At 45.0% G+C, this 26,299-nt stretch overlaps 1 protein-coding gene across 1 annotated transcript; it reads left to right on the top strand.

Annotated features, from left to right (window-relative positions):
• Positions 1-6,651: 6,651 nt before the first annotated feature.
• On the top strand, positions 6,652-23,569 carry RASSF8 (Ras association domain family member 8; the record flags this gene model as incomplete). The annotated part of the gene is made up of 4 exons (XM_084265191.1): positions 6,652-6,754; positions 17,010-17,899; positions 21,424-21,568; positions 23,055-23,569. 4 exons carry the CDS (start codon positions 6,652-6,654, stop codon positions 23,174-23,176), a joined length of 1,260 nt encoding a protein of 419 aa, XP_084121317.1. The 3' UTR covers positions 23,177-23,569.
• Between the last annotated feature and the right edge of the window lie 2,730 nt (positions 23,570-26,299).

The raw sequence follows: 26,299 nt of genomic DNA, 5'->3' as shown, positions 1-26,299 counted from the left end.
TCCTGAAACAAGTTCAAGGTTGGGATTTAGTGATTAAGCCTGCTTGAACCAGATTCGGGCCTGTATCAAAATAAATCCTATCAATCTCAAGAAAGTAAGCACAGCATGGGATATTGTTTGGGATTGCTGGTACATATCCTCAATATGACTCTTTTAAACTTCTTTCAACTTCTGCTTTCAAATTGTCTGACTAAAATCTAGTTAGCAGAAGCAGAGATCCTTGGGACTCTGACTTGAATGCTCTCACTGTCTCTAAAATGCCCTTGGGTTTCTGTACCTCGAGTCTATGTGGAGCCCAGATGCTTTTTATATCTAGTCTTAGGGAAAGGAGAGTATTAATTTTGAAGGAGATGTTCCTGTTGAATTAATTCAAGTGTGAGAGTGTGAAACTTACTGCTAAAAACGCTGGGTTCTATTCTTAACAGTGACCAAATAAAAAGAAACTTTAATAAACCATTCATAGCATTAGCTCACCTGCTGGTTTGTTTTCTTTCCAACATTTTGTGGTGATTGGAAAATGTTACAGAAAACAGTCATGTCAAGCCTTGTGGCTTAAAAATCGTGAGTCATGATACAAGGTGTTTTCAGACTGCAGTGGGTTTTGAAAGCATTAATACTCCAGTTGTCAATATGTATTAGTGTGGCAGGTTGGAACTTGGTATTCTATGAAGACATGTGAATTTTAGACACAACCTGTGTTCGTGAAGCTTTCTAGCTACCTTATCTGCCATACTTCAGCTCCCAAGGCGGTGAATCCTGGTTTGTGCTGCAGTTAAATCATTGGTAAATGGTATCTTGTGTTTCATCACTTTGTTACTTGCAGCCATGAGCTCAATGATTAATGACGTGAACTGATAATAGTGGATGACCATGATGCACTGTTAATGAATTTGGGAATGATCTTGGTATACTGGTGTGGCCTTCAGCTTGCTTGTTAGAGGTCACCAAGGACAGCAGAAACTTGGGTTCAACCTCCCATCTATTTTGTTGTCCAGGGAAGAGGGGAAAAAAATAAAAAGCCAGGGGGTGGAGAGGGACAGAGAGATTGTGCCTTTAAGATGGCAGTCACTTGTTTCTGTGTGCCTGGAAAGGAAACAGATTGTGTAGCTGATAAAGATGGCATAGAACTGCAGACAATGAAAATCAGGGGCTGTGTGAGTTGAGATGAAGGGAAGAAGATCCTAAAGACAAACATATGAAGTCAGAGATCAGACTGAGAATTAAAAGAAAATACAGAAGATAAAATATCATGTCCAAGGTTGAAGAATTATTTCATGACTCACTTGATTGTTGTCACTAAAAAAAAATTGTTTAAAAGAGATGATAAAATGTGTGGAGTTTTTTTTTTTTTTTTTTTTTTTTTTTTTTACTCCCTCACCCCCAAAAGAACACAAGTTAATACTTTCTGGCCAGTTCTCACTGCTACAAAGAGAAGATATTTCTGTGCCATAAAGATTGTAGCTCAAGGAAAAGTGGGAGATGTTCTGTGCTTAGGGAGTATACCCACTGTAGCATCTCCTGCTTCAAAGTAATGTTTCTCTTCCCTTTTTTTTTTATCCCCACCACACTGTAAGCTGCATTGCACAAAAAGAAACTGCAAAGCAAGCGACAGCTCTTGTGTTACGCCTTTGAGTGCTCTTGGATGTGAGTCAACTCTTCATTTGCCTGGGAAACTGTGACTTTGGGATTGTGGGGAATTTCTGGGTTATCTGGAGGCAAGGTTTCTGGTAGCCGCTGGTGCTGGAAACAACCTCTTACAGCTCAGAGTTTATATGGACTTGCATATTGGTGCTGTCCCATCCTGCCACAGGATGGGGGTGTATGTGTATATATACACATACAACTATATATATAGTTTGTGTGTGTATACATATATATATATAGAGAGAGAGAGTGTGTTTGTGTCTTGGATAACATGTGTGACATCTCGGTGTTTGCTTGTTAGACTATCTCTTGGCCAAGTCTCGTGAGAAAAATTCCTTGGTGCTTCAGTTCTCTCTCGAGCTGATTCCCAACACTGTCATCTTCATGGTTGCGGGATCTCTGGTTTGTTTTTCTTTTTTTAAGCAGTGCTTATTATCTCTGAGCGCTCTTCTGGAATAGTCAAAGAATAACACTGCACAAAAGGAAATCACTTAGTCCCACTAAAAATACTGGGTGCTACCTCTGTATAAACACTTTTTAAAGAAAGTTGTGTGCTGACTTCAAAGCCACCACCTGTTCCTTTCTAATAAAATTTCACGTGCCAAACATCTACGGTTGCTATTTTGACTTGAACTTGCCATGAAAGGTTTTTGCCCTTTTATAGATGGGAAGCAGTGGATCTTGTAGGATATTTCTGCTTTAAAATATCGATCCAAGGGAGAAGGCTTTTTGGTAACTACTAGCAAACCTGTTTCTAGTAGCCCATTCTGTATTTGCAGTCACCTCCATCTGGTAAATGTTGCTTTGTGCTATACCAGCTAGGGAGGGTCTGCCCAAATGCCCCTCTGTTCATGGTGTCATGGTGAGAGGGGTACTGTCAAGCTCTTCTGGATGGTAGTACACAACTTCTGGTTATTTGAACTGGCTTATTTGTACTTTTTTTTTTCTTTCTTTTTTCTTTTTTCTCTGTCAAGCTTTGGTTGTACTAACAGTTCTTATTGACAGCTTCCAACCTGGGTGGAACAAGCTGAGTGTCCAGAGCCCTACCTGGTATCGCAGTAGCAAAAGGCAAGGAGGACAGAGAAGGAGAAGTAAAGGGGGAGTGCCAAACTCTAGCTGCTATTTGCTTATAGCTAGTTATGAATGAACCCGTATTCACTTTGTATACTAGACAGCATCCTTATTATTTGTTGGGGGAACAAGAAAGTTACCAAAGCGGTTGGTCAAAACTCTGTGTTTGGCTTCAGCCCTGACTTGAGGCACATGCTGCTTTCAGGTGATGTGAAACTTCTAAAGATTAGGAACAAGGTGAAACCAGCATCTTAATTTTAGCTCTCCTGGTTTCTCGTGATTTAACACTTACTCAAAGATAGATGAGTTTTGCAAACATCTGCTTGGAATATCTTTTTTTAAATACAAGAAAAGCCCTTTGAGTGTTTTCAGTTCTGCCTGTGCTCTGTGAAGTTGCAGCCTTTTGTAGTTTGTAAACTAGCTGTGGAGAGGTAGCTGAATATATGTGTGTGTGTGTGTGTGTATATATATTCACACACACATATATATATGCTGGATTTTTCTTTACCCTTAAAAACTGAGCAAATGTCTGAAAGAGTAAGATATCACCCAATTAAGATAGAAGGAGAATTTAGGGAAAATTCTGCACAGTCCTAGAAACCAAGCCAATCCTAGATACTTTTTTTTTTTTTCTTCCTTGTTAGAAATTAGCTTTGCTGAGAAACTGTGTGGGACAGTGATGTCAGCACGTGGATCATCCATTTCTGATGTCTGTGTGCGTCCTGCTTTTAGTGACAGGGCCCTGAAAGAATCCCATTAGCACTCGTGGGGCACACAGCCCTTTAATTCCACCCGACAGAAGCACGTACCGCCGGCTGCTTTTATTGTTCCGCTCTCGCTATTTAGTCTATTAAAACTATTTGCCCTGTAAGAAAATGAATGGAAATATTTCCCCTGAGCTCAGGCTGTTTCAAAGACACTTTGTTTGGATCATTTGCTGCTTTGGTGAATGGGTTTTTTTTTTTTCCAAAATTGGAAGTGTCAGCAAATATTTCATTATTAAACGATGCCTCTCCCTAGTTTTTGAGGTTGTTTTTTTTTTAAGATGGATGGTAGGAAACCAGAGGACTGAAACTGATCTGCACTGAATGCAAGACTGTACGTTGTGTGCTGGCTGGGGGCCTGGGTGGGGGGAGAAATGCAGTTGCTGGCTTGCTAAAAATTGAGATAATACTTTGGATGTTGGGAGACAGAAGAACAATTAGAGCTGTCAGACGCTTTGCTGACGTGTGCGTTGTCACAGGGAGAGATGGCTTGTTTTCGTGCCAGGAAATCTGAACTGTTCAACTCTCAGCAAGATATTAAGTTAATTAATAAGATATTAAGTTCCTTAATGCTGGGTTTGGAATGCGAGGTCTGTTTATTTGTGAAGGCAGCTGGTCCAGGAATAAACAACAGAGGTCGCTGCCAGGGGCTCTTAGGTGTTTTCTCAGTTGCTGTTAGATTCCAGGCTAGTAAAGGATTTTCTTCTGCTCAGTTTATAGGTATGTTCAAGTGGCGACACCTGACTGAAGTGTTTCTGCATTTGTGTGCTCTTGGTATGGGGGTGGATAGCAGTTTTCTTTGAAGTATGGTGCTTTGCGGGGGGGGGGGGGGGGGGGATGTTTCTTTAAATTCTCTGACTCTCCGGGGGGTTTTCAGGTGCTCACTCGTGCCTCAAAAGACCATTTCTGTACACACCAGTACTCTTTAACACTTTAGCTTTTTTATTGATTATATGAGAATATTTGAAATCTGATTTTACTTACGCAGTTGGACTTCCTCATATTTCTTCTGCTTTCGAAATGGGTATGTCTGGACAGAGATTTGGGGGTGTATGAGCCAGACTGACTTGGCAGCAGATGTGCTTAGTGCTTCTACCACGAAAGCTCGTCCTGTCAACGGGGTGCGGAGCCTCCCTGGCTCTGAGGGGCTCAGCAGTGTGCTGCTGCTCACTGCTACAGCTTGTCTGGTGCACATAGGTCTGCCTTCTGGGTCGGTGTCTGTCAGCTGCTGAACAAAGTATTTGGTTGTAGAAGGGAAATCATCTCCCTGTGGTAACTTGAGGGCTGCGCTAGTCAGTCTTTTTGATGCAGAAAGAGGTGGTCACTTCACCAGGAGAAAACAGCTCTTACTAGGCTGTAAACATGAACTGTACGAAGTATTTGCTTCATTTTCCCTGCATCATTTCTGCCTCTGCGTGCAGTTCTGTGAAATCCATCAGCATCATCAGATTCCACGTTACTTGTGTAACCCTACCCTGCTTGTCTTTAGCAGTCTCCTCTAAATAACTTTCAGATTTTTCACTCTGTTCCTGCATATTATGCATTTTCCTGGTCCTTAATTGTTCAAAAATATTGTCTTTTGTTCTAACACTTTATTCATATTGGATTACCGGAGTGTGTGGCCTTTCTTCATTGTGTTCTCATGACTTATTTTTTCTCTATTTTTCCTAACAACCCAGCACTCTCATTAAGGGTTCTTTTGCTCTTTAAAAAAAAACCCAACCCATCATCATTACTGGTGTTTTGGTTTTCCTTGTCTTTTGGGGAGGAGGTTTTGTATTTTTAAGAAGACAATTCACTCTGGAGGTTTTTACTTGGAAAACTTTGAAATTGAGCATCTCAGCTACTCCCGTTTGAACTTTTGTGAGCCCTGGCACCAACAGATTTGTTTATGCAGAAGAAAAGCAGACCTTGGAAAAGCTGAGCCTGAAGCAAAGCCCCCATTCCGCCCCCCCCCCCCCCCCCCCCCCCCCGAGTTCTGATCAGTAATTAATCTAGAAGCTAACACTGCATAAACCTTCAGCAGCGTGGCCATTGGTAGCAAGACAGGGGAGGGCAGATGGCCGATAGCTAAATCCTAACATAGCACCTAAATTCTGAGCCTCAAAGTTTTTCTGTCATTTGAGTGCAGAAGGAGATTTTATAACATGTGGGAAAAATTTTGTTTCAGGAAAGAATCTCCCCCCACCCCCCAGTTATTTTAATTTTTTTATCCCCATTTACAAACTTTGAGAATTTTCATTTCAAAAAATCAAATTGGGAGCTAATGCACCGTGTTGTTAGCTGGTAGCACTCTGGTGGTTTTGCAGCAAAGGCAGGAGAACCTTGCTGAGAAACAGGGACTGGCTAGACTAGACAATATGACTTGCTTTTTGGTTTACTAGCCTCGCAACGCCTGTGGAAAAACCCTCTCATGGCACTTCAGCCGACGTCCATTTCCTTATACCACCAGCAAAGCGTTGGCAGGTGTTAAACCACCTCTCCAACACTTTCCCTGATGCATCTCAGTGTTTCAGAGAAAGGAGAGAAGCGCTTTTGTCTGCTTGCTTTCTTGTTTGGGTTTTTCAGGGGTGATGCTAAAGGCACAGGTTTTGGGGAGACCAGGAATATCACCAGCTACATTGGTGTAGAGAGCAAGACTGGGCTCTCATGGATGGCTGTAATTAAAACATTTTCCCCCTTGTTTTGCCACCCTGCTGCCTGCCAGGAACCATTGAACAAACACTGAAAGCATCTCTAACCAGTCCCTTGAGACATGCAGGCAGCACATAAAGGAAGAGCGACACCTGTTACTGGAAACTGCTACGAGTTTACTCCTGAGTTGTTTGTTTAGTGGTATTTCTTTGGATGCTTTTTTTTTTGTGATAACTTTGAATACTTTAGGCAATGAACTGTAATGGAGCTTATGGTATGTTTACAGGGTGGGTAGACATGGCTAAAGCAAGGGATGTTTGATTCGTGTTGTTATTTTTACAGAAAGGAGGCCGCACTGCCTCTCCAACCCCACGGATGTTAAGGTGGGCTTGTTAAATTTTGAATAAAGCCTCACTGTAAACACGAGGATTTCTCTCTCTCGCAGCTGCTGAGCGAAGCCTGCGGCGTTACCTCCGGCACAGCCGCAACGATGACTTGACCGATGTGCATTCATGGCTCTTGGGTGAACTGGTGAACCATGGAGCTCAAAGTATGGGTGGACGGAGTCCAGAGAATTGTGTGCGGGGTCACCGAAGTCACGACATGCCAGGAAGTTGTAATAGCCCTTGCTCAAGCTATTGGTAAGTAACCTGGGCTGTCTGGGCAGAGGCGCGGAGCTTTTTCTGAGGAAGCTAAACCCAGAGGCGGGGGGGGTGGGGACTGCACTGAACATCCGCAGAGCACGGATGTGTAACGCCCAGCGGGATGACCCTGCAGCCTAAACTTGCAGCCTTTGTTAACCTGCCAGAGAGGCGTCACAAAGGAAGAGAAGAAACGCTTTGAAATAAATCTATAAACTTCCGTTCAGTAAAAATTTGTTCTCTAAATAACAATATGCTGACATTTGTCGCTGTAAACACAGCCTTGGGGTAAGGAAAGTGCTAAACTGTCAATGTTTTGAGTACCAAAGAAATAGCAGAGCGGTGCAGAATAATCAGTTGGCTCTCATAAGCTCATGGTGCTGGCTGAAATGACACAGATTGTAAGCATCCCCAGCTGTACTGGGAACAGCATAGATCAGTGAAATAGATCCTCCTCTTCGTCCCATGCTCCATGTAACTCGGTGCTAATGGAAAAGTAACCTGAAATCTGGGCAATTTGCTGAGCGGTTTAGTGAAAAAAAGGGAAAATCTTTCAGGCTCCACTGGAAGAAAGAACATTCCTTCAGTTTTGTCAGCTCTTTGTCAGTGATTAAGAGCATCTTGAATAAGCCTTGACATTATCCCATGCTTTCTACCCTGAATCTTACTGTTTGCTAAAATTTTATAATTTGCTATTTAAATTTGGGCATTAAAGCCTGTGCCTTTACCTAGAGCTGCGTTCTCAGTTTAGGGGCTGGCTTTGGTGTTTGTCAGTATGCTACCGATTTTGCAAGGTTGTATTAACGGTCTGACTTGATTGCAAACTGATAATTTTCTAATCAAAACCAACTCGGGGCTGTGAATGTCATCTATATATTCTACCTGTAAGCATGAGGACAATTTCAGTTATCTTTGTTTGTTTAAATGTCAAAGTCTGGACATCATTTCCATTTGCTTCCCTTGGATGGAGTGGAAGACTGGTGCTTTTTTATTTTATGGTAAGGGGACTGAACCCAGCGCTGACATGTGCAAACTCTATCTGCACCCATTGGGTACCTTTCAGAGTTTCATTTCAGAATTGTAGAAGGTCAGTGTGTCCCTTAAATCTGGTGTCTGGTGGTTAACTCTTAAGTGTGCACTGAAGTGTGCTTTTACTGTTTGTGTTAGTTGGAGCTTTTTGTTTAATGCTAATTGATTTGTGCTTCCATATCTCATTTTCTGTCTATAGTTTTTTAGGGCACTGTTATGCTAGCATGATTATCTCCTAGTAATGATTAAGTGTTACATGTTCAGGAGGAACAAAAACAAACCAAAACAACAAAACCAGGTAGTGGTAGACTTTAGGGTTTTTTACTTAGCTTTCAATATCTTTTTCATTCTGTTTCCTTTGCCTCCTCCCCCAAACAAAAAGAATATGCCAGACTCCCAGTTCCACACAACAGTGTCCTCTTGTGTAATTTCTCTTTGTCTTCTCTGCATCCTCAGTCACTAGCCTGAACTCTGAAAAGACTCCATCAGCCTTGGAAATGCACACGCAGTTTTTGTCAACTCAGCAGACTTCCTTGTCTGTAGCATGTCACCAGTTCATCTGGGGCATCTGATTTGGGTTCCATGCAGAGATGAACGTCGGTGACAACCAGAGCCAAATTAAGATAATCCTTTGGAAACTCCTTCCTGAAGCAGATACCTTCTCTAGAGAGCATCCAGAGCAATTGCACTCCAGTTTCACACAGGGGCATCTAGGACAATATTGTGTATGGTGATAACCCTGTCCCTGGCAGACAGGGCTTTCCCAACCTTCCTGTCAGGCCACTCATCCGAAACACAGCCATATGTCTGCCTCTCTGATTCGACTGTAGGTGCCAGCTTACCAGGAATATTTGTCCCTCAAATTTGAGTGGAAATCTATTAAAATGTATCCCCTCTAGCTCTCACCTGACATTTGGTGGTGGAAAGTAGCCAGTAGCCTGTCTTAGTTGGCTTCCTCCTTGGTTGGCTCTGGTGTTATTTTTCCACTTTGCAGTCTGGCTCCTTCAGCAGTCGCATAGCTTAGCGGGACTCAGTATTGTTTTGTCTGGCTCTTGGTTTGTCTGCAGAGTTTTGGAGATGTTCCCTTTGTTCTATGGTGTCTTACAGTTTATGGCTAGGCCAGGTCCTTGACTCAAAAAATACAAGGCATGTGCACACATGTGTGTCCCATCACGTCATGCGTGTGTCCCACCTCAAAATTTCAGTGAGATTGAAATATGAACTGCAATAAGTATATTGTTTGTATCGTAGTGCAGTGTCTGGAATATCTGCAAATTAACTTTAATTTACAGCCATATCCACTAAAGAAAGCACAGACCAAAGATACTTGTATTAAGACGTCCGTCGTTTAAGAAGGTTCTCATGGACAAACTGAAGCTGTCTCCAGAGATACAAAAAGGAAAGGTTTATGATGTATTTCAAAAACAGTCAAATAAAAATTGCTGTAGAATGGACGGTGGTTGGAAGGCACCTCTGAACATCACCTAGTCCAACTGCACTGCCCAAAGCAGTGACAGCTGGAGAAGGTTGCTCAGGACCACGTGCAGTTGGATTTTGAATATGGCCAAGGCTTGGAGACTCCTCCACCTCTCTGGATCACTCATTCTGGTGTTCAGTCACCCTCACAGTTAAGAGGGGTTTTTTTCCTTTGGTTTAAATGAAATTTCTTCTGTCTTTTCCTGTCAGTTGATGAAATGCAGGGCTATGGCTCCTGATCTCCAGCTGTGATAAGAACAACAAAGAGGTTTCCATCTATTTACTTCCCAGGTCTCCTCACAGGTCCTGGAAATTCAGTAGTAACTTTCTTCAGGATACAAAAGTATTCTTTTTTGGGTATTTTCTCCCTCTCCCCTTCCCTAAACGTAAAGACAGGGACTTAAGTTCTAAGGCAGTTGTAGCCAAGCAAAACCAGGAAATCATGTTGGGCTGTGTGCCGTTGTAGGAGGTTCTGTCCCATACCCACAGTGCAGTCTAATCCTTTGGCAGCGGAGTTCTGTCCTTAACTTGCCTGGCTTAATGCTCCGTGCCCCATTCCTTACAAATCAAGACCTGCAACTGTTATTTTTCCAGCAGAGAGGCCTGTTCGCCTCTCTTCCTTTGAGACTGTACCCCAGATGGATAACATTTGTCTTACCTGTTCTCACATTACAATCTCCTTCCCCTGTTGCCTGTCACTGAGGAATAAAAATTATTCAACTCCAAGTTTCTGTACAATTTTTTTTTTTTAATTTCCATTTGGCTCAAAGTGAAAGGGTTTGACTTAAACCTCAAATAAACCTCATTCTTTACAACAGAAGGGAGAGTTTTCTCCTTTGCTGATCCCAGAAAAGTGTATTTTAAAAATACATGTGTGTATTTTAATGAATGAGAGATAGTATCAGTTGGATAGAATTTTACATACTGTAATTGATTGTGTTTCTAACTTGGGAGGAATTAGAAATGTCTTAGCTGGAGAGAGAATAGCTGGAATTCTGTTGAAGATAGACATAAAACTATCCAGTGACAAGTTTCCAGAGAGTGAAATCACCTCCCACTGGGATGCTGAAGAACACTTAATATTACCTTTTACAAGTCTTATCCAGGGCTGCTTTATTTCTTCTTTTTTTTTTTTAATTTTGAGCTGCTTGCAAATTACAAAAAGGACAATTTGGCCTTTGAATACGAATAAGTGATCATTTCATCTGGAGAAACTAAGCCCTCACCAAAATATAAAAACAATTGACAGTGCACGGTTTAAATGAGGAACCATGAGTCTGGATTGTAGACATATTTTTTTCCAGGATGGATGAGCTAGATTTTATCACACCCGTCATTGTCTATTTTAAAAACGTGTATATGACAGCAAATTCTGCCTGGTTTTCTGTTTCCACTAGCTTTTCCATGCATTCTGTGGAAATCATGCCAGAATGACTTCATATAAACGTTGCTTGCTCATTACGATTCCCCTTCTTAATTTGGGCAACTGAAAAACAAGTAAAAAGAGGTTATTGAGATGGTGACATGACTGGTGAATCTCGTCAGGGATCTGTTTCGCTGTGAGCAAGCGTAGTGGCTCCTCCCAAAGAAATCATTGTAATACTGAGGGAAAAACCAGATGGGATTCCTTAAAAGAAAGCGAGCTGATCGTGTTGGCTGACGGCTTGGGCAGATGTAGCTTAATTGCAGAAGTTTGCGGGGTGGGTTGGGTTCTGTTTTGTTGGGTTTTTTTAATTGGCTTTTTACTGTTCAAATCTAAAAATAAAAATCTTCCAAAGGATTATGGTGATGAATAGCAGAGTCACACTTCTTCAGAAGTCTTCCATCTCCTAGTTCCAGGCTCTGTGAGGATTTTTACCGCATTTGTTGTGATCCACCACCCTGGCCCACCACCCCCCTGAAAACTCGAGTGTGGCTTCTGTACCCAGAATGATGTTTGTTTCCTAGAAAGAGAATACTTTAGCCTAGAGAAGCAAAGCTTGAATTTCTTACCACTTTTCTTTCCTGCCCTCCCCACAGTTTTTTGCAGCAGATAGTTAAGACAGCAGGCTTGCTTCAAGCAGCGCTGCAAATTGAGGCTTTCTGGCCGTAGCAAAACATCAGGACAACATGAGCAACACTTCAGTGAACAAGAAGTACAGCTGTCTCTTCTTAAAATTAAACAAATGCAGCTGTCAATTTTTTTTTTTGTTGTTGTTGCAATTGAGTATTTTTCCTCAAAGATAAATGGGGTGTGTTTGTGAAAATAAAGCACAGATCTGTTCGTGCTGGTTCAAACGTGCGTCACAGCGTTGTAAGGCTCAGCCAGAATTGCATCTGGAAAAATCACAACGCTGCGTCGTTGTCTCTTCTTATGTCCATCCCTTCCCTCCAAATAGTTTCAGCTAAAGCAAGTGCCAGAGCTGGCTGTCAGACACTTCAAGAGAGACAGAGAGAAAAGAGTCTCAGGTTGAATGGAATCACAGCGCTGAGTCCAAAGAGTATTAGAAAAAGGGAACGATATTTGTTGTGTGCGAACTGAAGCTTTTAAACATTGAATTAAATCAGTTTATTGCTAAGAATCACTTAAAACTTTAAACACCCGCAAGTTTCATTCTGCTGCTTCGAATAGCAACATTAAGAGGGATAATAAGTAGGAGAGAACTGCATGCTCTGATGATCCCATGGTGTTCAGAAACTCAGTGCCTGTACCCTTGCTGAAAGGCAGCACAATAGTTGACTGGGATGATTTCTTGCCACCTGGAAGGATGCGGCATGTCTAGTGGGACAGTGGCATGTGCAGCTGAGACCTGGGCTGCTTTTATCTGTTGCCACGTCTTGCTGTTTGACCTCTGCCAAACTGCTCCTCTGCATCTTTTTTACCTATTTAGGAAATGGGTCTAAAATAAGCACGGTTCCTGGGGGTGCTTAGGCAAAGTGCAGTTAAAAGGATGGAATGACTCTAAGTGCTGTGTTCTGTCAGATCACGATAAACTCTTGTTTAGCCCTTTTTTTGGAGCTGAAAGATAATTAATGAAGAGTTCAGTCCTGATAAAGACAGGTTATCGCACTGTGAGCGCAGCCGTGGAGAGTAAATTAAGCAGACGGCCCTCACTGCCATTAGACTTGAGCCTGTGGATCTCTGCGGGCATGTTTTCCTAGGGCTGGACCCCTACTCTAGTGTTCCTCGTCTTCTGTGGTATGCATACACGTGTGTGCAAAGTAATGCAAACTCTACTTTAACTCAAAATCTCTAATTTAAAGAGTTTTTTGGTTTGGTTTTTTTTTTTAATTCTTAATCTTTCATGGGTATTTGATGAGCTCTCAGGTAGCCAGAATGGTATTTAATTGCTGTGGATGTTAACTGAAGTATCACATAATGAACGAAATGTCAGCTTCATATTTCAAGGATACTGAATTCAGATCATGGTGGGTTTATTAAAATTGCCAGCAATTAATTTTCTATGGATGCTGTTAAAGAATCAGGAGTGAATGCTGTTGCCCCTTTGGTAAGACAGAGCATTTTCTCCCACGCATTCCACATGTTAAAAGTTGTTACAAGATTCCACCTGTTTACAATTATTTATTTATTTATGTTTCTTTATATTGCTGCACTGGGGCTGGGGGGCTCTCTCTGGGGAACCCGCTGGGTCAGAAAGCTGTGCCCAGGCTGGGGAGGAGGTGCGTTTCTCAGTGCCCCCAGAGCTCTGGGCAGTCTGGGTTTGCCTTGAGCAAAGTTGGCATAGCTGGCTTTGCCTCCATGGAAAGGGGGTAAAGCTTGTCACGTGCAGGCAGCCGACAGCGTGGATGTTCTCACTATGCCCTGCTGTGAGTTCGGGGTGCTAATTCGGATTTAGCTCAAGAGCAAGATGTCAAGACTAGTGCAGCTTCCTTTTTAGTGTGGCTGGCTCTGTTGAGAAGCCTAAAGTTAATAATAGTTACATGGGTCCTACTACCTTCATGGAGTGTAATTTAAAAGTCCACCTCTTGAGAGCCTAAAAAAAATGTTCAATTACCTTGTTCCCCTATTTCATTAGTTTAATCACCATTGACTGTAATGGAATCTGTGTTTAAAATACCAAATCACATCAATCCCAAGCTAAGTCTGCAGTGGTTGAGCACATGATGCAGGCACTCAGGTCCAGAGCACACTGTCAGGCTGTACAGCAGAGCCGTGGCTGATCCAGAATGCTGGCTGCTCTTTAATGTCTCACTGATGGAGCGATAACTGGTGGTATTAGACCTGGGTTTGAATCACTCATGACAGCTAGTTACACAACAGCAAAGCATCAGCATTCTGGAGTCCATATATTTCCTTTTTTTGATCTCATTTTTAAACTGAAGGATTGTTTGGAAGATGTTCCTGCATTAGTAGAACCTGTGATAAGTTTGCATGCCTGGGTAGCTCCGGGTTTAACTTGTTAACTCAGGCCCTTTGTGCAGATGTAGTGTGCTTCACATATGTAAAGGTATACCTTCCTCTGTTAGTACTTTGTCATTCACTGCCTTGCAAACCGGGTACTGATTCCCGATGATTGTTTTGAGATGATATTGTCCATGTGGGGGACCACTGCATGGTCAGTGGGTTAGCACAGAGTATTATTAAGAAGTAGCTGGCCAGTGAATGGGGTGCAGAGGCTCTGTGCTTCTCTCCAGCCCCTGAATTGCCATTTTCCGAAGAGGGAACCAGAGAGCACCGCACCGCTGGGTCTTGTTTGGAGCCATCTGGGTTGTTTTCTCTACCATTCTGAGTGGTACAAGGCTTTGGTGTAGAACATTAAAAAAGAAGAACAAGCAAAAAATTGGTCTAATGTGTTCTTAAAAAAATAGGTTTTGGAAGTTGGTAAGGGACCCACTAGCAAGGCACGTGTGTGCATTGTGACCATAAGTAGAACAACTACAGCTGTGCCTTGGCAGGTCCTTGAAGTGCCTACTCAACTTCTCACCTAACTTTACCTGGAAGTAAGTCATAAATCTGCACGAGGTTCAGCATGTTTAATGCGCAGTTGGGAACAACACGGTATGGCTTAGTGAGTGCCACACACTGCTGGCATGGGGCATGTTACATGATACCATAATAACTAAATCTGGACATGAGAGGTCCTGCTGTGAGTGCAGTAGGACTGGGTTCTGGGTTCTGCCATGTGCCATGTAAGCACAAGCTGTCTCAGCCTGCAGGCAGCCTGCGAGATAAGCAGCAGCATGTAGGCGCTGAACTGGTCTTTGTCAACAGTCCCAGCAACCTGCTTTCCTGTCAGCAGCAGCACATCAGAACCAGCAGTTGGTTACAAGGATTGCCCGTGTTCCACAATGTGCTGTTGCTAGTTTTGAATTAACTCACAGGGCCTTTCATTTGTGAATTAATCCCTGCTAATGATGCAAGCAAACACCACAGTTGTGGTTGTCCGGGCGTTGTCAATCTGCGTCATAGGTCAGCAGAACACACTTAACCTGGGTAATGATCTCTGATGAGGCCAGCTTTGCTTAGGCCAGTGCTGGACTCCAGGTGTGGCTGTTGAACTGTATGAAGTAGTATTACTTCTACAAAACGTTTTCTTTGTTGTGGCTCTGGAGTGCTGAGTTCATTATTTGATGTTGATCTGGACCCCAAGCTAAGATGGAAATAGTTCTTGGCAAGTGGCTCAATTCCTTAATTCACTTCTGGTTGAGATTGTTAGCTTTGTCTGTGTCGTGTGTGTGTCCTTTTTTATACCTTCTTACCTTTCTTTTAAGTAGTGCATTTAATAGGGAAGGGAACACAAGTTGCATGCTGATCACTCCCTGAGTGAAACTCCTGTTTACAGTTTCGAGACTTGCTTTGAACTTGGCTGTTTCTGACACAACAAGAGCATTAGCAGCATTACCATGATTATAAGCTGAAAGCTGAAAGCTTTTAAGATTAGCAAAATAGTGTGGTAAAATGCAACCTTTGTCCTGGGTACTGTGGTATGTTTTTACTTGAGTTTTCTTCTCTGGGATTTGATTGTTAGCATGCTATGGCAAACAGCACTAGGTTTATTTTTTTCCTACAATAACCCTATTGCCTGCTCCAGACTATAAATCTTCATGGATCAATGAACTATATTGTGGGCTGGCAAAATTCTCTTTGTTTCTTGGTGTAGTAAACTTGGTTTTGAAGTCCTTTATTACAATAAATTTTAAATCTATCTCTGAGAGCATTGGCCAAGCATGTTGGTATGCCGATGGATTACTATTTTTCTCCAGTTCTTACCTCAAGTCATTTATTTATAAGGCATTACGGGGGTTGGATTGCTGTTCCCATGCTGCTGGACTTGTTTTGCTGACTTCTGTCAGTCAAATCTCCCTGTACTCTTGGAGCTCTCAGTCCCAACTTGGAAGTGAACACAGACATTTTGGTTTCTGATTTGGCCAGATACTTACTGCTGGCCAGCCAAAGCAGCCTGTTTTCTACGCAGTGCTTCTACAGCTGATTTTGTTGTGGCCCGTCTTTGCATCATGTGCTAACTGTGAGAAAGTGAGATCAGAGGAGCCATTTCCAACACAGTGGCTATATCCCGGGGAGCTCTTTTATAAGGCTGGTCTGATGATACCAGGTTTTAGGGAGCCATGTAGTGTGTTAATCATCACAGTGGAGTTTGTCTCCTACAGATTTGAGGTGGGGGAGTCCGTGTGAGTGTTGTGGTTGGAGGCTGGAGGCAGATCTCCAGTCTGAGACAAGAGTGTTTTTAGTCTTCTGGGAAAAGGGCAGTGGTCGGGTGCATGCTCTAAGGGAAGAAAATGCATCCAGTGGGTTACCACTGATAACTACGTTTATTCCCTCACTGCCTACATGACAGGTATTTGAGGAATTTACACACTGAAATAAATCCTCACTTGAATGATGATCTCTGGTGGGAATGGATCTGTGTAATGCATTGAAACGGCTCGTGATGTTTTCCAGGTTAACAGCGATTGCGGGGGTGTTCAGAACTTCATCAGGATCTGATGCTTTAAAAGCAATTGACCTCTCACATCTCTCTGCAAACAGCCTTGTGGCTTTTAAGCGAAGCCACCTTCGCGAGGAGGGAAACTCCCCCTTGCGTTTGGAGAACGCTGTATGTGAGGGCGTTCAGAAACAAGTAACATAGTGGAAAACCTCCAAAGCGGTGTTTTTGTAGCCCTCGAAGCATCCCGTAAGGGGGGGGGATAGAGGAGAAGGACCCTTAGACTCAGCTGTACGAAGGAAGCTGTGGATGTGAGTTGCACTGCCCCTTGCCTGCCCTCCAAGCACACCGTGTTGCGTGGGCTGCACGGCGCTGGGAGAGCAGAGCTCAGAAAGGCTGCCCGGCAGGTCCCGAAGGGCCTGAGCCCCCTCCCGAGGGCTGCGCACCCCAGGGGCGCGCTTGCCAGCCGAGGTTACTGATGATGAGTCAGTGGGAGGACCCCCAAGCCCAGCCGCCCGTGGCCAAGTCGGGCCCTGGGCTGTCGAGGTGTGTGGCGACGGCCGGCGTGAGGCGGTGCTGCGGTGGCCCCGCGCCCGCCCTGCCCTCCCCAGCGCCGGGCGCGACCCGCGCTGGGGGGCCGGGAGGCGCCGGACTGCGCCCCGGCCAGGCGCTAGCGGGCGGTGTGAAGGGCGCGGGGCTGTCTTCTCCAGGTCCCCGTTCAGGGTCCTCGGTGGCTTCGTACCGGGAGGGAGCCCCGGGCGGGGGCAGTGGTGGGGAGGCGCCGGGCCGGGCCAGCCCGGCGCTCTCGCTGCCCGGCGGCGCCCCCTGGCGGCCCGCCCCGCTGACGGCTGTGCTTGCCTCCGCAGGGCGCACCGGCCGCTACACGCTGATCGAGAAATGGCGGGACACGGAGAGGCACCTGGCGCCGCACGAGAACCCCATCGTGTCGCTCAACAAGTGGGGCCAGTACGCGAGCGACGTGCAGCTGATCCTGCGCCGCACCGGGCCCTCTCTGAGCGAGAGGCCGACGTCGGACAGCGTGGCGCGCATCCCGGAGAGGACTCTGTACCGGCAAAGCTTACCCCCCCTGGCCAAGCTCAGGCCTCCCGCCGACAAGTCCATGAAGAGGAGGGAGCCGAAGAGGAAATCCCTCACCTTCACCGGAGGGGCCAAAGGGTTGATGGACATCTTTGGGAAAAGCAAGGAATCCGAGTTCAAGCAGAAAGTGCTCAACAACTGTAAGACGACGGCGGACGAGCTGAAGAAGTTGATCCACCTCCAGACGGAGAAGCTGCAGTGCATCGAGAAACAGCTGGAGTCCAACGAAGCCGAGATCCGCTACTGGGAACAAAAGTACAGCTCCAGCCTGGAGGAGGAAATCCTCAAGCTGGAGCAGAAGATCAAACGGAACGAGGTGGAGATCGAGGAGGAAGAGTTCTGGGAAAACGAGCTGCAGATCGAGCAGGAGAACGAAAAGCAGCTCAAGGAGCAGCTGCAGGAGATGAGGCAGAGGATCCTGGAGTGCGAGGGCAAGCTGAAGGACTACATGTCTCAGATCCACAACATGGAGAGCGGCCTCGAAGCGGAGAAGCTGCAGCGGGAAGTTCAGGAGTCCCAAGTGAATGAGGAAGAGGTCAAGGAGAAGATCGAGAAAGTGAAGGGTGAAATTGATATTCAGGGCCAGCAGAGTCTGAGGTTGGAAAATGGCATTAAAGCCGTAGAGCGGTCTTTGGGCCAAGCTACCAAACGGTTGCAGGTAAGAACGTCCTTTTTATCCATAGCTAAAGACCTGACTCTAATGAATTTCTCTCTTATCCAGATTTGGAGCCCATGAAAGAGAAGCATCAGGCAGTTTCCACAGTGAACTTGGGTAAAAGGAAGAGAGTGTCGCTTTGATTTTCAGATTGCCCTGAGATTTATTTTTTCTGAAGAGCAGACAATTTTTCATTTCACCTGTGTGGGGTTTTTATCTCATTTGAACCACCTGAAAAGCCAAACAGCGGTTAGTTCTTTGTCTTAGGATAAACCAGCAGGCATTCTGATGGCCGTGTTCCTGGCGGTTCACAAGACCTGAGCAGCCTGCAGGGTTAATGCCAAGTGCCGTGACACCTTTCATAGAATCATAGAATGGTTTCAGTTGGAAAAGACCTTCAGGATCATCAAGTCAAACCATCTGTCCAGCCCTCCTAGATCCAACACTAGACCATGTCACCAAGTAAAATATCTACCCTTATTTTAAACACCTCCAGGGGTGGTGACTCAACCACCTCCCTGGGCAGCCTGTTCCAATATCTAACAACCCTGTCAGTAAAGATTTTTTCCTAATACACAACCTAACCTTTACTTGGTACAATTTAAGACTGTTTCTCCTTCTCCTGTCACTAGCTACCAGGGAGAAGAGACTGACTCCCACCTCACTACAACCACCTTTTAGGTAGTTGCAGAGAGAGATGAGGTCTCTCCTCAGTCTCCTATTCTCCCGACTGAACAACCCCAACTCCCTCAGCTGCTCATTTACTTTACATGGTGGCTCAGTTACAGCTTCGGTTTGCTGCTGTTCCCTGACTGCCTGGTGACCTCAGAGAAGTCGCTTGAAGCCTGTCTTCACCACATGGCAGTCCATGGCAGAGAAAGACCAGAGCTGATACCAGCCATGCTAGCAGAGGACAGCATGGCTGCACCCATGGCAATGCAGCCAGCCACCTTGCCCCGCTGAGAGGGAGCGCTCACTAGCTCCACAGATCCTGGCTGCTCGGCGACTCATACTGTTAAAATTGGGGGAAATTTGCACCACAGCAGCCTCTCCTGAGGATAAGCTTCCCTTTCGGTCTGCCACCAGAGCAAATTAATTCAGAGGCACAGTCCAAAAGCAGCACATGGACAAATGGACGTAGAGCTAAACTGTTAGCTTGCAGTGCCTTTGTTATAAAGAACAGCATCTCCCTTGTCCTGTCTGCCTTGCTGCTGCCCAGGGTTGTGCTTCCTCTCCACCTCAGGTGGTTGTGGCAAGAGCCACAAGAGAATCCAGTCTCCACTTCCTCACAAAAGTTTGTGATGCCACCTTGAAACTTGGTAGAGCACGAAAGAACAAATGTAAATGGAAATCCAGCCACACGAGCTGGGTGAGGTGAAGGAAAGAGAGCGACTCCTGGGATTTTAATGTGTAACCTGAGATAGGACTGAGGCCCCAGGCGTCGCCTGGAGTGGCGGTTCTCCCTGTATTCCTGAATCCCAGTTACTATACTCTGCAGTGCTGCAGTAGCAGCCAGGTGATTCTGCTGTGAATATTTAAAGGGATTTTGCCTCCTTACTCCCAAGAACCATGTCAGTATAAGCTGGGTTTAGTAAATAAGGAGAGGGAGAAAAATGTAATCTTTTCATCCAAAGCAAACCAGGTGAAAACTCTTAAGCAGTTTTGGCCATGTCTGTCTGTCCTAAGTTTCCAGACGGGCTACACTTAAGGATTTGCACTAGAAGAAAGCATCAAGCCCTCTTTATTTATCTTACCTACACTCAGCACCTCTTGGCAAGGCTGTGATTGAGTTCAAAATCTTTACTGCCTTGCTTTTTTTAGTAGACCAGGGTTTAATTTTCTCAGGAAAGTTCCCATTAAATTCAGATCCTCCAAGCTTGTTCTTAAATCTAAAGGTGCACTGATCTGGAAGCCCAGGAGAAAATTAACTCAGCTCTCTGCATTGCACAGCTTTTGGGAGAAATAGAGAAATATTTTCTTGGTAATCAAGAAGTTAAATACTAGTATTTATGGAATTGCTGATCTGAAACTAGAAGAGTTAAGCAGGGTGTTCTTCTAGACCTTTCAATAAGGGAGGAAAGAAAATTTTCCTCCACTAAATTTGGAGTGATAGGAACAGGAATGTGATGGGGTTTTAATACAATGTGAGAAATTTGTGTCCTACCTCTTCTCTTTTGTTCCTTCTCTCTAGCCAGTTCCTTAACAGTATGAGGCAATGTTCAGTTAGTTGTCAGATGTAGCACTCTGCTCTCCCTATTTCTGCAGAAATGTTAAATGCAAAAGAAAAACCACCCCAAAACAACATAAATCCCCAAATCCCACCCTCCTTCAGGTAAAAGGTCTCACTGAAGTTTCACAATTAGATAGTAAACGTAAGAGCTTAAGCCAGTAGGATTTGGGGTGGTACTTAACATTTTACCTTATTTCCTGTGAAAGCTGAGAAATTTCAAGAACAAGTTATTTATGATGTTAGTTCTGCATATTTCAGTGATTCAGGTTTTTTTACAGAAAACAAATGCCCTTCAGTGGCGACGTCGTTACAGTCTCATAAAACATGGAGCTGTGGAAGTAACGGTGTAGTACACACAGGCAGCTGAGAATTTCCTGTGTCCCAGGTACCCAGGTGTAGAGTCTAACAACCCTAAAACAAATGGAAGAATATTTCTGTAGTATTGTCCTAAGTTTTGGAGGTGGCCTGGTTTCCATTTCTCAGCCTGGTTTCTCTGAAAGCTCGTAGTCAGTGAGTGGAAATAAAAGCCCGGCATGGGAAGCTGAGACCAACGGCATGACAGGCATTGACTGAACAGGTCAAACACACATGAGTGACAAAGCAGTTGGCATTTAAAAGGTCCTGATTTAGACATCAGGTCAGTTGTGTTAATTTTCTTACGAACCATTGAAATCAGCCTCCACTGTGACCTTACTGCGAATAAGAGCTCTGCTGTTGGGGACTGTTCCTAGAACAGACCCACAAAACTCTTCTCCCCCAATCCTTGTGTGAGCTTATGTATAATTCTGCTTACACAAGATAATTCGTGGAAATAAGGTTGACCCAACCAATAAAAAATTGCACCCTAAGGAGAAAATGCAACGAACAAGAAGAGAAGGGAATTATTCTCCTTTGAGGAAGAGAACTAAATGAGCTGCCCTAAGCCCTGCTGGTCCCCTCTGGCAGAGCCCAGATTCGGTGCCAGACTGATGCTTGGTTGATGTATTTTTTCAGGGTGCTCCCCAGCACCATTCTTTGTTCACATCTGTTGTGCCAAAACTTTTATCAGGTGATGAGAAACATCTTCTTGTCATCCAAAAAACAATATAAGCAGTCCAGTAGTAACCCCTAATAAGTAATAGTGAGCGTTGATTTGCTTTCTGAATAACGAGAGTCGCTCTCCCCTTTGCATTTGGATGTAAAAATCAGGGGCTTTCTCATCAAAAGGAGAAGCATTAGTTGCTTGGTTGCAAGTAGAGTCTTGAAACGCCGCTTGCTGCTCGCTGCTGCTCAGCAAATGTTTTCTCTTTCCTGGCAGGACAGGGAACAAGAACTGGAGCAGCTGACAAAGGAGCTGCGACAGGTCAATCTCCAACAGTTCATCCAGCAAACGGGAACCAAGGTCACGGTGCTGCCAGCAGACCCCGTGGAGGTGGAGGCCCCGCACGTGGAGCTGGAGAGAGGTGCAGTGCTCAGAATGCGTTCGGTGGGCGGGGGGAAGGGGGTGGCAGTGGCAGCGGTGCCTTTGGCTGCTTCCTTCCCGCTGCCACCGCCACACCGAGCGAATGCTGGGTTAGCAAAGAAGTCAGCAAAACATTATGCAGGCACAGTGTCAACTATTCCTTTCCATTCCAAAGGTTTAGTGAGCTATAAATAAAGCGCGGCGTGTAGGTGTAGCTCCTCTCCCGCCGCGCCTCGGCATGCGTTCATCCTGTCAGTAACCCCCTGGGCCAGTAGCTTCCAAGTGTGGCCGCCACGGCTGCAGGCATGTAAGCTGGCACGCAACATGATTGCCTGCCTGGCGTTGCTGTTCCTCTGGGTTCTTCCTCTTCTGCTGGGACACGTTGTCAAAGTAGACAGAGGAATGCGTCTGGATCTCAAGAAATCCCAGACAGCAGCCGCACGGGAACAGGAGCTAATCCAGCTGGGCTGCCAGCCATCCCAAGTCCTGCACAGATGGCTGTTACAGCATGTGCAGATTGATTTTTGCCCCTGGTGAGATCAGCACATCCTGCACATGCCCACATCTGGCTTCAGAGTTTCCTAGACAGCAACATGCAAGCGCCCTGAATGCGTGTCACAGCCGTGGTGCAAACAGGATCACAGAATCATAAGGGTTGGAAGGGACCTCCTGAGATAATCGGGTCCAACCCCCCTGCCAAAGCAGGTCCCCTAGGACAGGTCACACAGATGGGTGTCCAGACAGGTCTTGATTATCTCCAGAGAAGGAGACTCCACAACGCCCCTGGGCAGCCTGCCTCATTGCTGTCATCTTCACAGTGAAAAAGTTCTTCTGCGTATTGGTGCAGAACTTCCTGTGCTCCAACTTGCAGCCATTGCCCCTTCTCCTGTTCCCCACAGACCACTGAAAAGAGGCTGGCCACTTCCCCTGTGTCCCACACTTGAGATATTTATAAACATAAATAAGATCCCCAGAAACTCCTCTGCTGCGGCGTGCGTTATCTGGTACCCTGCTCACGAGGGGCCCACTTCTCTGGGCATTCTCCTTAGCTGGCTCTGTCCCTCCCCTTAGAAAGCTCCGTAACCAAAAGGCTCTGGGAGGGTAGGGAGGCAGGCAGAGAAGAAAAGACATCCAGGCCTCCAGTGTGGGTACTTGTGTGAAGTTTCTCTTTTAAGTGGGTGGGAAGCCAGAGCTTTGAGTTACATATTGGTACAGGCTCTTCCTGCACATCACTGTATAAATGTGCATGTATTCATGTTCATGCTCCCTGTGGGAGGGTGATTATTTGGAGTGGGTACATCTTTCCGTTCTGAAATGAGTAGGAGGTACGCACCTCAGATCTCACCGCTTCCTAGTCAGGCACTTGAAGTTTCTTGTTGTACATGGTGCTAGCTTTTCTATGCTACACTTAAGGGCACCAGCAAGCAGAAGAAGTGAGGGGTTCTACAGACATCATCCTTGATGACACTGACTGTTTTCTTGTGCAGAGCCAACATTTCAGTCTGGGTCACTGAAGCGCCCCGGCTCATCAAGGCAACTCCCCAGTAACCTTCGGATCCTGCAGAATCCCCTGGCGTCTGGTTTTAACCCGGAGGGCATTTATGTATGACAGTTACATACCTCTTCTGGAGAGGACCTAGAAAGGTACCCTGGACAAAGATACACTTTTGGTTTATTCTGCCAGTGATTGAATGGAAGAAGATTTTTGTTGTCGTTGTTAAGCCACCGTATGTTTATTTTCCTCCTTCTTCCTCCAACACACCACTTGGAGCCATACCCTGTGCACTGATGCTAAAGAGACAGAGGAACCGTCTTGATTCAGGATTGGCAAGGATGAACTTGCTGTCCACACTGCTCGAGTGCAGAAACCTTCATTGGGTTTTGCCACTTGGGAAGCGTTTGGGAAAGTATTGTCCCTTGTACAGGCATAAATAAAAGACTGAGGGTGAAGGAAACCATGTATGCAACCGATCTGTTTAATTTATTCCCTTTAGTCAATGGACGTGTGAATGTTGATCTTTTTATATTTTTATTTTTAACTGGTGAATAATCACGTGTGGCTGTGTGTCAGTCTGAGGAGCTGACTCTAGTTGTGTACAAACATCCACCCTTTGACCAAGTCCAACAGCTTGCCGTGCGGAGGCGCGTGGGGTGCCGAACCGTTCGTTACGATGGTTTCTCACCGCTGGCTGTTCATTTCTGTCGTGGGTCATGGTATGTCATGTTCCATCCGTTGCTACCTTTTTAAGGCTTGAAAAGTGAGCTCGTGGGATTTACTTGCTGTTGAATCTGCCTTGAATGAAGCACCTAGTGTTCAAAAGATTTATGGATTTTAAACCTTGGCTTGGTAAAAATATTTCCAGCATATGATTGAGGATGCACTAGTTAGATGATATTTTATTATATAGAATGTATATTTGAAATATTTTGCCACATTGTATATGCCTTTTGAGAAAAGAACAATGTAAGAAGTTGTCTTCATATATCTTACCAAAAGAGAGTAGGAGGCTTTCACTGTGTGTGATTTTGTACTTTATTTTTTCCACTAGCCATTACAGTGTTCTTGTTTTGCGGTAAATCTTGCTGTCAGAGGAGAAAAAAAACACAATACAAGACCAATGAGCATCCTTTTCCAGCCTTCCAGAATTCACCTGAGTTTTGTGGAAGGAAGAAACCTGGCAGAGAGTCCTGTGAAGCCAGAAGCAGAGCTGCTGCTGACTTGAGCAGCACCACAATTTCATTCCATGTCCCCTGGTGTTAAATGGTAGATGTTCAGCCTCTTGGCAAGTTGTATTGCTGCTCAGTCACTTACAGAGTGTAAAGCTTACAAACAGGAAATTCACACGCTTGGTGGTAGTTTTTTACAAAATTAAAGGTGAAAAGAGAACGTTGCCATATCCTGTGATGTCACTCTGATGCAGTCAGAGCAGAGCAGGCGTGGCAGTAGGACGCTACCAAGCAGCGTGTTGGCTACAGGCCTTGGAATCAGATCGCTGAAGTGGACACCAAGTTCGTAGAGAAAGTGACTGGCACCAGTGGGGTACTCGGGTATATTAGGAGGCTGGCCTCATGGATGAGTTGGAGAAGGGATGGGCCTCTCCTCGTTGCATTTGGATTTCCTGTTCTCGCAGCAACTCCACGCTTGAGATCCCCTTGACACGAGAGAGGGTCACCGTGCTTTCACTGCAGTATTGAATACCTGGGCTTCAGCCAGTGGAAAAATGGCAGAACTCCGGATGTCTTCCGCTGGGTCAGGATTTTTACCACTGGTAGGAAGCTCCCAAGCTTTTCCCCACAGAAAATACTTAAGAATGCTTAACTCCTAGCATCCTCTTGTGTTGATTTACTGACATGCAGACAAATCTTAATTTAAGTTTCCTTTTTCAAAAAAGGAGCTTGCTAGTCGTGCTGACAAATGGAAGTTTTATAAGATACAGTAGAAGATGAAGGACTCCTGAGTGTTTAATACCTTTCCCCTCCCCTTTTCCACTTACTAATGGCATCATATATTGTAAAAATGCTGCTGTATTTAGACTAACAGCAGCAGATAAGGCTGTGAATATATAAAGGACCTTTCCAAATGGACTCTATTTTTACTGTTTGGCTTATCAGTTGGGTTATGGGTTGGTTTTTTGCCTCCCCTTGTGAGCAAACTGGAAAATGAAATTGTCCCTACTCGCAGAATCTTTGCAGTGCTCACAGATTTTACCATTAGTTTATCACAGTTCTGTGCTCATGTTTACTGTGCCCATAACTTTGTATTTAACAAAAACAAAACCGATGTGCATATATATATATATATATAAAGTGTAAAATATACATAGTTTGGGGACGATATCTGTCCAAGGTACTTGAGAATATATGCCTTACATTCTGGGTTCGATTTACAGAAATGAAACAGCCCTCTCCAGCGGATATCAGCACCTCTCTGTGTTAGAGAGCTGAGGCACTCAGCACCTTGCAAAGTCTGGCCCAAATTATGCTGCATGGGGGTGGGGAGAAACACAAGGAAAAACCCGTTGCCATTTCAGCCTTGGTCTGAGATGAAGTATTTTTCAGGCAGATCAGTATGTTTGCCCAGTTAATGTTCTTGTCATGCTTTGTGACCAGTCCATCTCTCACAGATAAGACAGTTTGAGCTGAATCAGGCTCTCTGGCATCAGAAAACCTGCTCTGCCAGGTTATTCCTTAAGGTGGAAGGGAGGAGGAAAAGGATCAAAAGGAAGGGGAAGAGTGGCTTTGGAGGACTTAAGTTATGGTTTTCTAAGAGGAAGGCTTTTGCCGTTTGAGTAAAAAATAGCATCTGCTGATGGCAGCAGCTCTTTGACAGAAGGGCCTGCCTGGAGCTGTGCTCAGCAGCGGCCGCTGCATTGTCATCATCGTCGTCGTCATCATCGAGCAGACCCTCCTTGTCAGGGCTTTAGCATACATCAAGGTGATCTGAAAACACATTTACAGCTTCGGCCACTGTTGTGGCCAAAGGGGAGAGGCTTCGGTACCCTGACCTGCCATCTGTGAGACACTGACAAACTCCCCTGCTCCCCTCGCTTACTGAATTTCACCCAGGTTAACGTTCTGTAGCATTTTCACCCTCTCTGTAAATAAACCCCCAAGCAGCGGCATGCCCTTGCACTAAATGTGACCCAGACGGTGTACTGCAGCTATAGAAACCCCTCACATTAACGGCATTAACGAGTTTTGCTTCTGATCAACCACAGAACCTCACTCTTTC

The sequence above is a fragment of the Gallinula chloropus genome (assembly GCF_964237585.1).
Source record: "Gallinula chloropus genome assembly, chromosome: 1".
NCBI classification, from domain to species: Eukaryota; Metazoa; Chordata; class Aves; order Gruiformes; family Rallidae; genus Gallinula; species Gallinula chloropus.
This window is presented reverse-complemented; position numbering and strand designations above follow the sequence as displayed.